A 16,102-nucleotide genomic window follows, 5' to 3' on the forward strand; every position below is an offset into this window, starting at 1 on the left:
GTCCGATCAGTGCAGGCCCGGGCCGCGGCGCAGCGGTCTTCACCGGCCGGAGGAGCCTCCGCTGCGCGCAGCGGCCGGGCAGCTCGCACCCCGCCGGCGGCCCGAGGGCTCCCTCTCCCCACACCCTTCAACACCTGCTGTTCCGATGTCGGCCCTGTGACAGGCGCGAGGCCGCCTCGCTGCGGTTCGGGTGTGCGCCCGCCTGACGGCCGCGATGTGGAGCGCGGCTTCCCGTGTCTGCTGGCCGCCTGCACGTCCGCGCGGGAGAAAGGTCCGCTCGTGTCTTCTGCCCGTTTTTAACCCAAGCGACGCGTTAGAGGAGGTCGTGGGGCTTGTTCTGAAGGTCAGCTCCCTCAGACGCGCGACGTGCAGACCTTCTGTCCTCCGCAGGTTGCTGCTCCGTCGCGCCCGCGGCCTCCCGGGCGAGCACCAGCTTCTCCGCTTGCTCTAGTCCCCCTGCTTTATTTTTGCTTTTGTTGCTTTTGCATTGGTCCCAAATCCAAAAATCCATCCCCAAGATCAGAGTCAGGGAGGTCACTGCCCATGCTCTTAAATTCATTGTTGGGTGTTTTTAACAGTTTTTCTAAAGATTTTATCTTATTTTAAAGATTCATTTCAGGGGCGCCTGGGTGGCTCGGTTGGTTAAGCGTGTCTTCGGCTCAGGTCCTGGGTGGGATTAAGCCTCATGTCAGGTTCCCTGCTCCCTGGGGAGCCTGCTTCTCCCTCTTCCACTGCCCCTTCCCTCACTTGTGCTCGCTCAAATAAATAAATAAAATCTTTAAAAAAATACTTTAAAGGGCGTACAGGCAAGGGCAGTGGGAGAGGGAGACTCTCCAGCAGACGCCCCACGGAGCGCAGAGCCCCACGCGGGGCTCCATCTCACGACCCTGACGTCATGACCTGAGCCGAAATCAAGAGCTGGAGGCTTCACCGACGGAGCCCCCCAGGCGCCCCGAGACATGAACGTCATCTCTGTGCCCCGCGGGGGCTTGAACTCTCCACCCGCAGAGCCAGCCGGCGGCCCACGTCACACTGGACGGCAGCACAGGGTCCAGACTCCCCAGCCCCGGGCTCCGGCCGCCCCTCTCAAGGGTGCTGACCGTGTGCGCGTGGGTGGATTCCGGCCGCACGAGGCTTCCTCACCGTCCCGCTGCGAGTTCCCGTTTTGTGAGGACTCTCCGGGGGAAGACATCCTGCCGTCTTCACGCCTTTACCCACTCGCTGCAGCCCCCACGGGCTGGGCAGCTGCTCGCCTGCTGGTCAGTCCTCCCGTCGGCCCTTCTGCATGGAGCTGCAGTCCTGAGGGAGAACGGTGCCTTTCTCCCACCTGTCTGCTGTCGGTGTGGACCCGGGCACGCCCGCCAGTCTTGGGTCAACGTCCATTACTGCTGTAGCTTGTGCCTTGGTTGTCCCACATCTGGGTTCTTCCCCTTTGGCTTCCGTCCTTTCTCTGTGCTGGCTCAAAGCCCCTCCTGACTCCCGGCCCAGACAACGGCCGGCCCACCGCCGCTGATGGCCATCAAGCCCTTTGCACAAAGCTAGATACGGGTTTCCTGCACACTCACGTGGATGGCCGTGGCTTAGGAACGTGAGCGGCTCCAGGGGCCCCGTTCGCATCCCCCACCGGCTACGACGCACCCCTTCCTGGCCACTCTGTGCGTCTGCGGGTCCACCTCCCCGACCCCGCCAGGGCAGCCTCCTTTAAGAGTCGAGTGTCCCTCTTGGCGTTCCATTTTGAATCCCATCGAGAATGTTGGCATTAGTTACGGATTCTGGCTGAGAAGCATCGCTCGGGTTCTGAGTCACGGAAAAGGCATTAAGCCTTCCTTCTAGTCCCACTCCCCCGACCCACCCGCCAGCACCCCCACCCCCAGCAGCAGCCGGTCTCCTGCACTTCTAGATCCGTCCGTCCTTTTTCCCTAGCGAGTTCTATTTTCTCCCACGCGGTTTTGCACAAACAACAGACGCCATATGTTTTCTTTCAAATGCTTTTTGCTCACCAGGCTGCAGCTTGGGTTCAGCTCCTCTCTCCTCCGTGGTTAGTATCCACTGGGCAGCTCGTCTGATGCCAGAAGGCCCATGTCCGAGCTGGGCCGCCCTCCCCAGGCAGCCTCTCCCCGAGGCACTTGGAGTCCCTGGGAGCGGAGCTGGCCCAGAGCACTGCCCCCGCCTCCCGAGCAGGCCGGTCCCCGGAAGGGAAATCAGGCAGGGAGACCGACCAGTCGAAACGTGGCCGCCATGCTCTAGCTGCCAGCCGCCAACTCCAGTGCCCGTGTCTTGGAGAACCTACACCCCAGAAAGCCCCGTTTCTTGAAACCTCTTGGTCATTCTGAGAAGCCACACTGGGCTCCAGCACGGGAGCCCCATGGCACGTGTACTGGGCCAGCTGCGCACCCGCACTGAGCCGCTACGTGGCATGTGTTACTGGACACGTTCCTGAAGGGTATCGGGCCTCCAGAGGTTCATCTTCAGGACAGATTCCTACGAGTGGGTCACAGGTCAGAAGGAAGGAGCAGGTGGCTTTCTAGGTGCCTGGTTTCTCTCCAGAGCCGGATCCGCCTGTGCTCCCCGCGCCCCAGCGCCCCACTGGAGCCTGCAGGTGTCGGGACCAGAAGCTGCATTCAGGACCAGCTCCGTGTCCGGATTCCGTGACACAGTCTGAGCACATGCACTTGCTACTCAGCACAGTGGCAACTACAAAGGGCCACCTACAAGACCCCAAGGCCTACAGCGCGATTATCCCAAACGCGAGAACGCACACACACCCACGCAAATACAGCACTTCAAGGAGTCCAGTGTCCACCCTCACACTGAGTGGGAAGGGCCCCCAGAAAGCCCAAGGCTCAATTCCCAGGTCACTCAGAAAAGCACTTTCCCAACAGCCCCGGAGGCCTTCTACCCAGTTCTGCTCACTGCTCAGTGCCACTGAGACGGGGATTAATGACTGCCTTGCAGAGGGCCCCCAGTCGCCCAGGCGATGGCTCGGGAAAGCCACGGGGTAGTGCCCAATCCTGAAGACGAGGGGACCTCGCGCAGCCCTGCTGGCTGTGGCCCCCACGGGCGGGCGCTCCGGACCCCAGCAGCGGAACGACGAGCCCCCATTCCCAGCGAGAGGCAAATCCATCCGCTGTGAGTCACAGGGACTGGCTGGGCCAGAGCACGTCCCCGTGACTGGGGGTTCACCTTTTCTGGAGAAGTCACATGAACGATTCTCCCAGTGAGGCGGTGGTCCACGGCTGGTCCAGGGTATTGTTTAAATGTAAGCAGAAATGTTAAAAACGAAAATCTTGTTTAACACAACTGAGCTGAGGGTGGAAACGCAGAACAGAAACACATGGGGACATGGGCCCAGGAGGCAGCCTTGCGGAGGTCACGCCTCAGGAAGGTAACGGGACAGCGGGGCGGACGCCTGGTTTAATCAGAAAGCTTTCTGACCTTTATTTTTTTTTACTTTTTTTTTTTAACATTTCATTTAAACCATACATGACCACAGTCATCTCTGAAGGATTTGGCCGAGATTTATTTTTTTCTATTTCCAGTCTCTTCTGGACAGAGGCCTGCTTAGAACGAAGCGGATTCTAGGAGAAACCGAACACAAAGAGAAGGACTCGAGTCAGCAATCCAGGCGCTAAGGGAGGAAGACGTGAGCAGGTGCCCAAGACAGACGACGACTGTCCTGGGCGGCTGCAGGGCCCGCGGCTTCGTGTCGGAGGCGGACCCAGGAGTAGGTGTCCACCCCGCGGACCCCGCTGCGTGGCGGTCGGCGGAGTCTGCAGCGGAGACAACCTGCCCACTCACACCCAGCGCTTCCTAGACCGTGTGAGTGTAAGGCCACAGTATTCACTCGGGACAAACCCCATATGTAGTCATTTTAATAAACATTCATTCTTATTTTAATAAACATTATTCATTCTTCTCAAATATAAAGTATTTTAACTGAGTAACTGGATACAGGTAATTTTGTTAAAATACTACACGTCGTATCTAGTGTGTTGAAATTACTTACACTTGGCTACTTAGGGTATCCGAACAAAACTCACTACCCAACTACTACAGGCGTCCCTCAGCAGCACATGCGCAGTAACTGATCCCGTAGGTTTGATTACAGCTTAGCGCGTTGGGGTGTTTGTCTTGTCCTTCGTTCTAGCGGACGAGGAGCGCATGGTCCGCAGACCATCCGGCCGCATCGAGAGGCTCCACTCGGCCCCAAGCGGCTCTTCGGCTCACAGCGCCGACCCCCCACTACGGGACAAAGGCCAGCTTCCAAGTGTTCATCAGAAGGTGCTGGTGGAAGTGGTCAGGCGCCTCCCGATGTAGATCCTTCACAGAGAAAGCAACAGCAGTTAGCACAGGGCCCACGGCTCTCCCGGCGGAGACTGGGTGCGCGGCGGCCTAGAGCTCCGGCCGTGAAGACGGGCTACCCTCGACCTGCTACTAAGAACCTGGTGCTGAATCTCTCCGTAAGGGTCTCTCGCCGGGTGAGGGCGTCAGGGTTCAGCGTCCCCTTTTTACATCCACCTCGGCAAACGGCCAGCTGTGCTCTCGCACGGATGCGCTCGGTCCCCATACAGAGGCGGCCACTAGCCAGCCACAGAAGGGCCGTCGTGGTCGGTCTCTAAGTTCACACAGTGACACGCTGCTGGGGAGTCACCCACGGGGCGTCACCACCCACTGCACCCGCGGGCAGAGAGCCCCAGGTCCTGCCGGGAGCCGCCTCAGAGGAACGGGCGGCTGGACTTCGGGCACCAGAAGCTCCACGAGCCTGGCAGAACCAGAGTGGCAGGGACGGCGCGTGGCAGCGGGCCGCAGGGACTTACCCTGAAACGAAGGCCCAAGCCAGGGACTGAACGAGCCCTGGGCCCTGCTCCCACAGAGCCTAACCTGCTAGCCCTGGAGCAAACCGAGCCCGGCTCTGAGACGCGTGGGCCAGGATGACGCCGGCGGGGCCGTGCGGAGAGCCAGAGCTCCGAGCCGGAAAGGGGCACGGTCTGGCCCAGGAGGGGGAGGGCTTCACGTTGGACACTGACGTCCAGGAGCCTCTGGCCCACTGGGAAGCCATGTTCCAGGCACAGTTCCCAGAACGAGGGTATGGGGCTCTGAAGGGAGCGTGGGGAAGGCAGCCCTGTGCTTGCTTCCCACAGAGCTGGCGGGCGAGACGGGACCTGCCAAGACCAGGAAGCGCCCACCTGCCCTAAGACTTCAAACACCCCAGGTCTCTTGCGCCCCATCCCCGGGATCTGGGAAAATAGGGGGACAGTGCTTCCAGGCCTGTCTCGTCCCATTTCCCTGGGGCCCAGGAGGCCAGCCTCCATCAGACGCTCACGGTGACCGTCTGGTCTGTCCGGCCGGCTGCATGCACTGAACACCGCGGCACCCCAAGACAGAGGCTGGAGGGGAGCCCGGCCCGCGGCGCGAGACACCAGAGCCAAGCGGGGCTCGCTCCCCTGCTGCGGAGCACGGCTGCACTGTGGATGGGGGCGGCTCCCGGGCCGGCCAGCTGCAGCGAGGGACAGCTCAGCGTGTCCGTGCAGCGTCCATCCATATGGTGCGAGAACGGAACGAGTGTGGCGGAGTCCACAGACACGGGACGGTCAAGGAGGCACCAGGCAGACGCACGCTCAGGGCTCCATCGGGGCCACCCCCGCAGCAGGGCCAGGAGCGCGGGGGCTGGGGCCCTTCCCGGGTCTGGGCCCGCGATCCGGGCCTCACGTTACGGAAGCGGACTGACGATCTGCACCCGGAGGACAGGTTTCCAGATCCCCGGCCCTCGGGACCACGCGGAGGCGGCCCCGCACAGCCTCACTCACCCCAACCCGATGGCCAGCAGATGAGAGAGCAGCAGGGACGGGAGGAAGACCTTCAGGAACTCCGCCGAGAAGATGCCCCCCTTCTTCATGACGCTCGTGTTCCTCATGCTGAGCGTGGCCGTGCGCTTCGGGTGCTTGAACAGCAGCTCCCTGGGGAGGGGGACACGCAGTGAGCCCCCAGCCCCGTGCCTGGGACGCCCCCGCGCCATCGCACACACTCACTTGGGGGGGATGTTTTCTGGCCGACTCGACCAGTCCCAGATCCAGTCCGAGTTCTTCTTCAAGATGCTCTCGACTTCCTTCCTTCTCTCCATATAATCTTCCTCCGACTACGACAGAATCAACGTGCACCGCCACTTAGTGCCGCCCGGCCCCGCCGTGCCCCGCGCCGCGCGTCCCCCTGTTCCAGACAGACACGGGGCAGCAGACGCGGGCTCCTGAGGAACAGGGCGCAGGAGGACGACGGCGTCCACACGCCCACGCCAACCGCGGGGCAGGTTTTCCGAGGAGAAAATCCAAGTGCTCCGCGGCCCACACGGCTGGGGCGACCCAGGGCCGCGCCGCGGTCTTTGTTTCGTCCGGTGGGAGGGAAGAACCAAACACTCACACACCTGCCATACGTACGGCCAAACACTAACGACAGGAGACTTCCTGGTTTTCTGCTTTTAAAAAACCCTGAACCTGAGTCTGTAATTCCCCCGAAGTCGGCAACACCACTGCTTCTGGCCACACGGAACGCAGGAGCAAACCCAGCCAGCTGCCGAGACCACCACCTGGGGGACCCGGGAGGAACGGAGCCTGGGTGGGAGGGAGGCCGGGCAGGGGGACCCCACGGGATCAAGGGCCTCAGTGGTACTGGTCACAAGACCCCGCTTCCTAGGCGATTTTGGAATCAACACAGGGAAGGTCCACTGTTCGTGATGACCACTGAGAACACCCAGAGGACGCCTCCCCCCCACCCCACCGCGCGCCGGGCGGCAGTCCGAGGGGACCAGGGCCCGCGTTCCCCGAGACCGTCTCCCGGACAGCAGGACGCAGCCCCGCCCCGCACGTCAGACCCAGGCGCACCGCAGGCGCGCAGGAGCCTCACACGAACTGACTGGCCCGCCTGCTCCTGACACGGAACAGCGCAGGCACCGCTCGCGCGGCAGGGCCAACCCGACTGCCAGCCGTACAGAGCGCCAACGCTGAGTGGCCCCCAGGGGCCCTCCCTGCCAGCCCCGTGGGTCTGGCCGGGCTCCGGGCCTGAGGAAGCCGCCCGCGCTCCTCGCGTGTCCTCGGGTGCAGCTGAGGGCAGTGGAGGCCCCACGACACCTGCTCCGGTCAGCTCAGCGGGAGGCCGAGTGTGGGGACGCCCCCTCCGCAGCTGTAAGAAAGGCAAGAGCCCCCCGCCCCAGAACACCGCGCTCTGCTCCGCCCCACTGCCCGCGCCGCCCACCTGGGAGCTGTTCTTCTCGCCGATGCTGTGCGTGTCGAGTTCCGAGGCTCGGGCGGAATCCTGCGGGGTCTGAGAGCGAGGCGGGCTTGGGGGGCGCAGGGAGGAGGACGGAGAAACGGGATGTCAGCTGGGTTTCTGTTACGAGAAGCCACGCCCCCGAGGCCCGGCCCTGTCTCCTCTGAAAGGAGGAAGCGCTGGCCCCGCCCCCGGGTCTCCCCTCCCACTGTCCCCGGTCCCCTTCGGCTGAGCTCTGCAGGCGGCAGGGAGCCGGGACGACACCACCCACAGTGCAGCCCGCCTGCGGCCTTCTCACCGGGTCTGTGCTCTGTGGCACAGCCCGAGGCCCCGACCTTTGCTTTCTGACTCAGCCCTGCTAACACACGGCAGCTCGCAGTGACCAAGCTGACGGAGCCAGGACACGCGGGGGGCGCTGGGTGCGTGCTGGCCACCCCCCAGGCCCCAAGCTTTACCGCGGTCCCTCCGCAGGCCAGACCCCATCCTTCCCGGCGGAGGGCAAGGCTCCGGCAATGCAGGCAGGGGTGGGGAGGCCACTCCGGGACGCGGCCTGTGCTGGGGGTAAACCCGCACGCGCGGACGGGCCCCTTCACACCCACCTGTCGCAGTGGGAGCTCTTCGAGCTACTCCGTCCGGACTCGTGCTGGGCGTCCAGCAGGATTTTTTCCAGGTCGCCGTTATACACAGACACGGAGGCCGGGACGCCGCTGCCGCTCCCGTTCCCGTTGCTGAAGTGCAGTTCCACCCAGGAGCCTGGCGGAGACACAGAAGGGCCGGGTGGGATCTGCTGCCCACCGTGGAGCCCCGTCCTAGCGTCGCCGCAGCCTGACGCCTTCAAACACACCGACACGCACGCCTGGCGCCCACCTCCCGCAGGTGCACCCCAGCGCCCCAGGACACGCACCGGCCGGTCTCCTGCCACCCCCGGACGCGGGGCAGGTGCCTGGCAACCCACTGGGCCAGCGGAGGCCAACAGACCGTGATGCTTTCTGTCCCCTCAACTTTAAGACAAAGGGGCTCGACGAGCGCTTAAGAGACGGAAGTTCTCTGAGGGTCTGCACGATCCCCGCGCCACGTCGTTCCACAGCAGCATCGCGTTCGCATCCTGACGCCCCACGAACCCCGGACTGCTGGTCTGTGCTCACTCCCCTCAGAGCCAGAGAACATACTCCGCTTAGCACCAAGGCAGGTTCCCCCGAACGTGACTGACCAGGGCAAGCCATCCCCGACGAGCTCCGATAGCCACGTCTTTGCAGGAAGGAGTCTGCCTCCTCCGACTAGGAATGACCGCAGGAAAGTGAACATCCCGCGCAGCCGTGCCCCACATTCTGCGGGAACAGAGCGGTCTCGGCGCCGATCGGCCGCTAGCCCAAACTGGACGAGAACCTGCCACCCCCGGCCCACCCCCACGCCTGACACGAGCCACGGTCTTCGGCAAGGCTGGTCTGTGGCCACCCCCGTGGCTGCACTTCTGTTAAGTTCTCTCCGACCTCAGCACCGTCCCAGGCACAGCATGTCACACAGAGGGACCGACACGTCAGCGGGCGGCAAGGACAGGCTGCGCAGCTGCAGCCCACGCTGGGGAAGCCGACAGCTGGCAGAGCCCGGGAGCAGCCCCAGCCCGGAGAAGGGCGGCTGCGCGCCCCACACACACGTCCTGGAAGCACGGCGAGCAGCAGGCTCGGCCCCACCGGGGAGGTGGGCCGGACCCGACAGCAATGCCTGGGGGACGCGGGGGCCACCGAGCGCTGGTGGATGTGTGCGCGTGGCTGAGCACCCGCACGCTGCTGTGGTTCACGAGCACCTGCTGCTCCACCACAGACCGTCCACCTGTTAGGTCTGTGGCCGCGAGTCCTGCTCTAACTGCGTTTCCCGTGTTCCAGGTCTGGCTTGTGTGCAAGGAGAGCGCGAGCGAGTGCGCACCAGGAGGGACCCTGATCGCAACCTGAGCTGAAGCCAAGAGTCAGTCCCCTAGACGACTGGGCCACCTCAGCGCCCCCGTACTGCTCACGTTTCGTGGCGGCCACACACACGGACCCCGGGGCAGGCCCGCGGCCAGCAGCAGCGCGTGCACATTCAGGGGTCCTGGGAAAGGCCTGGTCCTCCCACTAAACCAGTCTTCACGTTCAGCCGTTCTGGGACCGTGTCCTGTGCGGCTCCTTTGACGTTTCTCTGACCCCGAATGGAACCGGCCGTCTCCTCCGTGCTCGCTGGCCGCTCAGACAGCATCTTTTTAAATGAGCTGCTCACGGGCACCTGGGTGGCTCGGTCGGTTGCGTTGGACTCCTGGTCTGGGCTCAGGTCATGATCTTGGGGTCCTTAGGTTGAGACCTCGGTCAGGCTCCGCGCTCTGCAGGGGTCTGCCTGAGACTCCCCTGCCCCCCGCCCCTCCACGCTCGCTCGCGCTCTCTCTCTCTCTCTCTCTCTCTCTCTGAAAAAAAAAGGAGATAAATTAGTGGTTCAAAAACCTCTTCCTCGGGACGCCTGGGTGGCTCCGTTGGTTAAGGCCTCTGCCTTCGGCTCAGGTCATGATCCCGGCACCTGGGATCGAGTCCCACATCGGGCTCCTTGCTCAGCGGGGAGCCTGCTTCTCCCTCTGCCTCTGCCTGCCTCTCTGTCTGCCTGTGCTCGCTCACTCCCTCTCTCTCTCTTTCTAACAAATAAATAAATAAAATCTTTAAAAAAAACAAAAAAAAACAAAAAAAACCTCTTCCTCTTCCTGTGGAAGGTTCACATGTAAGATACAAGCCTTTCTGCACCCAAACATGCACAACGTCCCCCGCGGCCTGTGTTTTCAGGTTCAATGTCCCGTTCTTTCCAACGTTTAAGTCTTTGCTTTTAATTCAAAGTTTCAATCTCGTCCTACGCTGGAGGCCTGGAGACCCGGGTGGTGTTTACCGAGCCCGGCTTCCGGCCGTGCACGTGGTCCCCAGTGGGGGAGGTTGTCCCTGCCGGCAAATAGCTGCTCCGCGCCACTCGCTGACCAGACGGCCCTCGCTGCCCCCGGCCGCGCTACTTCCTCTGCCAGAAATCAGGCTGGCCATGTGCACGGGCCCGTTTCTGAGCCCAAGACGGTTAGTGTCTCTACTGTGTCACGGGTCTGTGTGTCTCCAGCACCATCTGTTAGAGGCCACTCTGGTGGCCTACGGAGGATGGGGCCGTACGGGCAGGGTGAAGGCTGACCCCAGAAGACAGAAACGCAGGGACCAGAGACCCGCCGTGAGCCACGTTCGCTGGTAACTCCAGCACCGGCACCGGGACCCAGGACAGCACAGCCCCGCACATGGTGCGCTTGCCCGGCCCCACCCGCTCCCCTCTGGCGTGTGCACCGAGGCACCAGCAGGCCTCCGGCTGCCCAGGGAGCCCAACAGGCAGCTCTCCGGAATCCCAACCTGCCCGTGGCAGGGAACAGGTCACCTGCATCAGAAAACGGCAAAGACCCCGGCACCCAGCCAGCTGACAAAGACCACACAAGCTTTCCGGTGACGTGCGAACTTGTCTCTCTCACGCTCAACTGCTTCAGGCCGGCCTGGCCCACACCAGCAGGTCCCTAAGGCACGAGGAGGCAGGGCCGGGCCGCGGCCAGCACATCCCCAGGACCTGCGGTGACTCCAGGCCATTCCACACCCCGGCGACCAGGCGTCCGACGGAGCTCCGTGCCTCCTGACCCGGACGCCTCATGAAGAAAGCTCTGGAGCGGGAGTCCCGCCCTGGAGCCCCTGGGGTGGGGCTGGCAGACCAGCCCGGGCTGGTTCGTCCTCCGCGGCTCCTCCCCCGCCACGCAGATGCCAGGCCTGCTCGGCTCACTCCGCTAGGCAACGGTGCGCGCAGGCGGCCTGTGCTGCGTGAGGTCAACCGAGTCTGAGAAGGGACATCACTTCTGACACGACCGGGGTGGGAGGGCGCGGGCGTTGTCAGTCCCCCCCCCCCCCAACACACACACACACAAGCCAGAGACGGGTTCTCGGGCAGAGCAGCCGACACGGGCTCGTCCCGCTCCTCATGCACCTGCTGCAGACCCCAAGCTCGGGGCTCCGACGATGCCCGGCCCAGGTGCAGTCACTGCCTAAGCAACTCACGGGCTCAGGAAGCCACTTTACTTCCCTTTACCCAGTTATCGGGCAGGACAGAGCTCAGGTACGCCCGCCGGAAAGACCCCCGCGCTGGGTACGAGGAAGGGGGGGCCACGCCCCCGCACGTCCGCTCGTCCAATGCAGTGTCTCTGAACCTCGCTGCGTGACGTCTAACCCATCTGCAGCCCCCGCCATCCCTGGAGGGGGGTGTCCACCCTCTGATCCCACCCCGGGGGGTGACCACGGCCCCACCGAGCCGCCGCACTACCACACGCTGTGTTCCACGGCAGCACCTCACGGTCAGGGCCCTTTATCAATAAGCCACTAAGATCACTCAAATTCCAAGGGCTTGGGGGCCAGTGCCACAAAGCAGGGAGAAAGGTCGCAGACGAGCATTTTCCAGCCAACACAACTGCAGGCCGAGCCGGCTCCGCCGGAGGAGTACGCGGCTCCGGGTCCCGGGGCTGTGGTCACACTACGTGGTGGGCGCAGGCGTTACTTACAAACCACGTCTCCCAAATATAAAAAAATAAACATACGTAACGAGCGCGTAACACCGTGAGACGCACGGGCGTGCTTTTTGGGTTGTTACACAAGGGCCCACGGGAGACTCCCAGGAGACAAACTCCTGTTTTCACAACCACGTCCCCGAAAGCCCGAAGCACCCGAAAAGCAAAACGGCCCGTGCTGGACTGTCTATGCCTTGGAGTCCAAAAGCCGTATTCCAAGAATGATTTACCAGGACGGGAGTTTTATTAACCTGCACAACCGGGCAGGAAGCACAGCACGGGGCCAGGGACAGGGCGGGCTACCCCGACACCCGCGTCACCCAGGTGTTAAGATCACTCACCTGTGAGCACGAAGCACGGGGACTGCGGCGGCTTCACCACCTCAGAATCACGACGGATCAACTAACTCGGCAGAATCAAAATAAGAGAGACCGTGGTGTTACCGGCCCGGGCAGGCCGGCCCCCCAACTGCACGCCCCCTCCTTGCCGTCTCCCCAGCACACACGTCGCTGACAGGACGCCGGCACACACAGCGAGTCCACGTCCCGTCTCCCCACAAGCTAGAGACGGGGTGCCCAGCGCAGCTCCTCCCTCTCCTGTGTCACAGGAGACACCCCTAGCCCCACTGCCCTACTCCACGACCCAGGGCAAGTGTTTCCGGCCACCATGGTGGAGCCCACGAGGAAGGCCACCCCACGGCGTGGCCCTGGCAGCTGCGGGAAGCCCCGGCCAGCACTCCGGAAGCCGGTCTGGAACGCGGAGGCAGAACCAGCACACGAACGTTTTGCTCAAGTTGTAACGGAGACGCTGGGCAGCCAGGGTGGGAGAGCTCGGGCGAGGGGAGCGGCAGGCACCCCAGTAACTTTCGGGACGGTGGGCCGCAGTCCTCACGCAGGGGAGCTGGGCACGGCAGGGCAGAGCGGGCTTCCTCCTGGGAGAGGCGCGTTCATTTAGGAAACGGCAGGTCCTCAAAGCGCTCTGTAAACACGGCCACTGCTTACGCCATAAAACCGTGTTCCAGAAAATAATAACAGACAAAGGCTTCTGGGGTTAGGGGAGACGGGAATGAGACCTGCCAGACCCGTCAACCTGCACTGACGAACGGACTAGGCTGGAGCCCTCGGGATAAGCCCCCGTTTCCTCCCCAGGTAGGGCTGTCTGGGCTGTCGTCACTCCGGCTCCCAGCACCCCACTGCCCTTCCCTCCGGCCCCTCTCCCTCGACTTGGGGTCGCCTGCCCTCTTCCACTCGGCCTCGGGGCCTCTCACGGTGACCATCTGTGACATGTGGGGGATGGGCCAGGATCCAGGGGCTGAAACCCCTTCGCTGTCGAACTTCACAATACTACAATTTCCCTTCAAAAAAAAATCAGCTTTTCCTTTTCCTCCTCAGACACCTGTGGCCACAGTGGGCTGCTCGCCCGAGCGGCGTGGGGCTGGCTGCAGAGCACGGGGCGCGGGGTGGGGGGCTTCACCTCCCTGAAGCCACCGCGCATGAGCAGCTCAGCTTCGCGTCCAGCGGCCCCCGGGCAGTCAGTGAGGCAACCCCCTCCCCATGACGCGGTCACCATCAGCACAGCGAGCTCCTCTCCCCGGGGCCCGGGGCAGGCAGGCCGGTCCGCTGGACAAGGGCTTCAAGCAGCACGACCGCGGGCAGAAATCAGTTCTGCGGCGCGTGCGCTCACCAGGCCGGCGCAGTCCCTGCCCCAAACATAAACCAGAGGTCACACCACCAGGACCGGCAGGGGACAAGCACCCGCCCGGCCAGGAACCAGGCCTGGGTTCCCATTTCTCGGGCCGCTGCGGCCCCACGTGACGTGAGGCGAGTGACTCCACCCACCGCGGCCGGCCGGCCAGTGCCCCGCAGCACGTCCGCCCCGGACAGGGCCCGGAGAAGCCTCAACCGGGCTTCCAGGCCGTGTGTGACCGCCTTGTTACAGAACAAGCAACACAGAAACACACTTTTAGCCCAGAAGCGGGCAGCTGAGCGCCGCCCGTGACTCAGCACTGGGGTCCGCCGCGGGGTGGGGCAGAGCCCCGGGGGCGGCCCGGACCGCGGAGACTCCACCCCACTGCGCGCCCAGCAGCGCCGCGGACGGGGCAGCCCGGCCACTGGGCAAGGCCGGCGCTCGGGGTCCTAGCGGCTCTGCAGGGTCTCCCAGAAGGGACAGAACTGAAACCCCCGGCCCGCGGGCCGGTCCCGACGCAAACCGCCGGCGGCAGGGGAGCGGCGGCCGCACACTGCGGGGACGTACTGCGCGCGAGCCTCCGTCCCGCCCCGTGAAGCGTCGCTCAGGACCCGAGAGCCGTCGGGGCCCGCCGGGACGTTCCGCCCGGGTCAGCAGCCCGCGGCGCCGCGGAGTCCGCCGAAGCTCTGCACGGCCCGTCCCCAAAGCTCGCGCGCGCGCTGACCGCCCGCTCCGGGCCGCAAGGCAACGGCCCGGGAGCCACCCGGAGGCAGGACGCCGGCGGCCGAGGCCGCCTACCCGGCTGGGGGTGAGCGGGCCGGGCCGGGCCTGTGCTCCCGGGAGCAGGAGGGTCTGCAGACCCAGGGGGCCGGCCGGGGCCGCGGCCAGCCGTCTGCGGGATCCCTGCGAGGCCTGGGAACGTCCCCCGGTCGCGGGTTCCCAGCGCCGGCCGCTGGGCAGCACGTCCCGCGCCGGCGGAGCCCGGGCCAGCCGCACGCGGAGCCCCTCCTCGCCCCACCGTCCCCCGGTCCCCCTCCGGCGCAGCGCGGCGGCAGGACCCGAGCCCCCACGCGGGCGGAGCGAGCGCCGGTCACTCTCGCGGCCGCCCCGCTCGGCCCGACCCGCCGGCGTCTGCCGACCCCCACACTCGGGCGGCGCACGGGTGAAACACGACCCCGCGGGGCTCCGCGAGGCCTGCCCGCAGCCGGGGCGGAGGTTCGGCTCGCCCGGGAACCCCTGCGTCCGGCCCGCCCGCCCGCGGAGCCCGCCCGCCCCCGGAGCCCGCCCTCCCCCGGCCCGCGAGCCCCCGAGCCCCCGGCAGCCCCGGGCGCGACCCCCCCGCCCCCGCCGGCCTCACCCTGCAAGTTCTCCTCCTGCAGTCCGGGGGTCCCGCTCTGCGACATGGCGCCGGACGGACGGCGCTGCGGCGGCGGCTCGGGGGGCGCCGGGAGGCGGGCGGGCGGGCGGGGTTCGCAGCTGGGACGCGGGGCCCGAAGACGCGGGAGCGCGCGGCCGACGAGCCCGACCGACTGACGCGCGCCGGCGGACGCCCGGCAGATAAACGGCGGAAGAGCCGCGGCGCCGCCAATTGGTCGCGGGGCGGGGCCTGGGCGTGCGCGAGAACGCGGGGCGCGCGGGGCGCGTGCGGCGCGTGCAACGCGTGCGCAGGGCGGGTGGAAGCCTCGCCCAAGGACCGCAGCGCGCGTGCGCGGGACAGGAGCTGACGGGTGGGGCGCGCGTGCGCAGGGCAAGATCTGAGGAACAGGACGCGCGTGCGTGAGGCGTGGGGTGAGGGGCCTGAGGAGCGGGGTGCGAGGGCGCAGGCGCGATGGGGGGCGGGGACTGAGGTGGTGTGGTGGTCGCCCTGCGCGGGGCGGGGCCGCAGGCGGGGCGTGGTCTGCGGAATCCTGGTCGGGGATTGCGGGACTGACCGACAGGGGCGCTTGGGGACTGCGGATGCGCTGAGTACCCGCCCTTCACCTGCAGAGACCGCCCACCAGCCCCGACCCTCACCGGAGTGACCAGCACCAAACCAGACCGTCACCCGAGTGACCCGCCCACCAGCCCCGACCCTCACCTGCAGAGACTGCCCTCGGGTCGCGACCCTCACCGGAGTGACCAGCACCAAACCGGACCGTCACCCGAGTGACCCGCCCACCAGCCCCGACCCTCACCTGCAGAGACTGCCCTCGGGTCGCGACCCTCACCGGAGTGACCAGCACCAAACCAGACCATCACCCGAGTGACCCGCCCACCAGCCCCGACCCTCACCTGCAGAGACCGCCCTCGGGTCGCGACCCTCACCGGAGTGACCAGCACCAAACCAGACCGTCCCTCGAGTGACCCGCCCACCAGCCCCGACCCTCACCTGCAGAGACCGCCCTCGGGTCGCGACCCTCACCGGAGTGACCAGCACCAAACCAGACCGTCACCCGAGTGACCCGCCCACCAGCCCCGACCCTCACCTACAGAGACTGCCCTCGGGTCGCGACCCTCACCGGAGTGACCAGCACCAAACCAGACCGTCACCCGAGTGACCCGCCCACCAGCCCCGACCCTCACCTGCAGAGACCG

The 16,102-nt window shown here is 65.2% G+C and overlaps 1 protein-coding gene across 2 annotated transcripts; it reads right to left on the reverse strand.

The window, feature by feature from the left end:
• Positions 1–3,408: 3,408 nt before the first annotated feature.
• On the reverse strand, positions 3,409–15,066 carry BNIP3 (BCL2 interacting protein 3). Of its 2 annotated transcripts, XM_047702174.1 has the most exons (7): positions 13,238–13,486; positions 12,184–12,244; positions 7,860–8,013; positions 7,246–7,330; positions 6,030–6,136; positions 5,808–5,957; positions 3,409–4,320 (listed from the first exon to the last, which is right to left on the reverse strand). In XM_047702174.1, exons 1-7 carry the CDS (start codon positions 13,409–13,411, stop codon positions 4,275–4,277), a joined length of 777 nt encoding a protein of 258 aa, XP_047558130.1. In that variant the 5' UTR covers positions 13,412–13,486; the 3' UTR covers positions 3,409–4,274. The 2 variants fall into 2 exon arrangements, with proteins under 2 accessions (XP_047558130.1, XP_047558131.1); XM_047702175.1 differs by lacking the exons at positions 12,184–12,244; positions 13,238–13,486 and adding an exon at positions 14,886–15,066.
• Positions 15,067–16,102: the final 1,036 nt, after the last annotated feature.

Source organism: Lutra lutra, chromosome 14 (genome assembly GCF_902655055.1).
Source record: "Lutra lutra chromosome 14, mLutLut1.2, whole genome shotgun sequence".
Lineage (NCBI taxonomy): Eukaryota > Metazoa > Chordata > Mammalia > Carnivora > Mustelidae > Lutra > Lutra lutra.

Excerpts from the sequence above, each read along its gene's own strand:
- BNIP3 (XM_047702174.1), bottom strand. The coding sequence starts at position 13,411 with ATGGTGACCGCGTCATGGGGAGGGGGTTGCCTCACTGACTGCCCGGGG. Across the intron at positions 8,014-12,183 it reads CCCGTGCTTCGTGCTCACAG|GCTCCTGGGTGGAACTGCAC; the intron begins GTGAGTGATCTT and ends TGTCTCCGCCAG. Across the intron at positions 7,331-7,859 it reads AAGAGCTCCCACTGCGACAG|CCCGCCTCGCTCTCAGACCC; the intron begins GTGGGTGTGAAG and ends GCGCCCCCCAAG.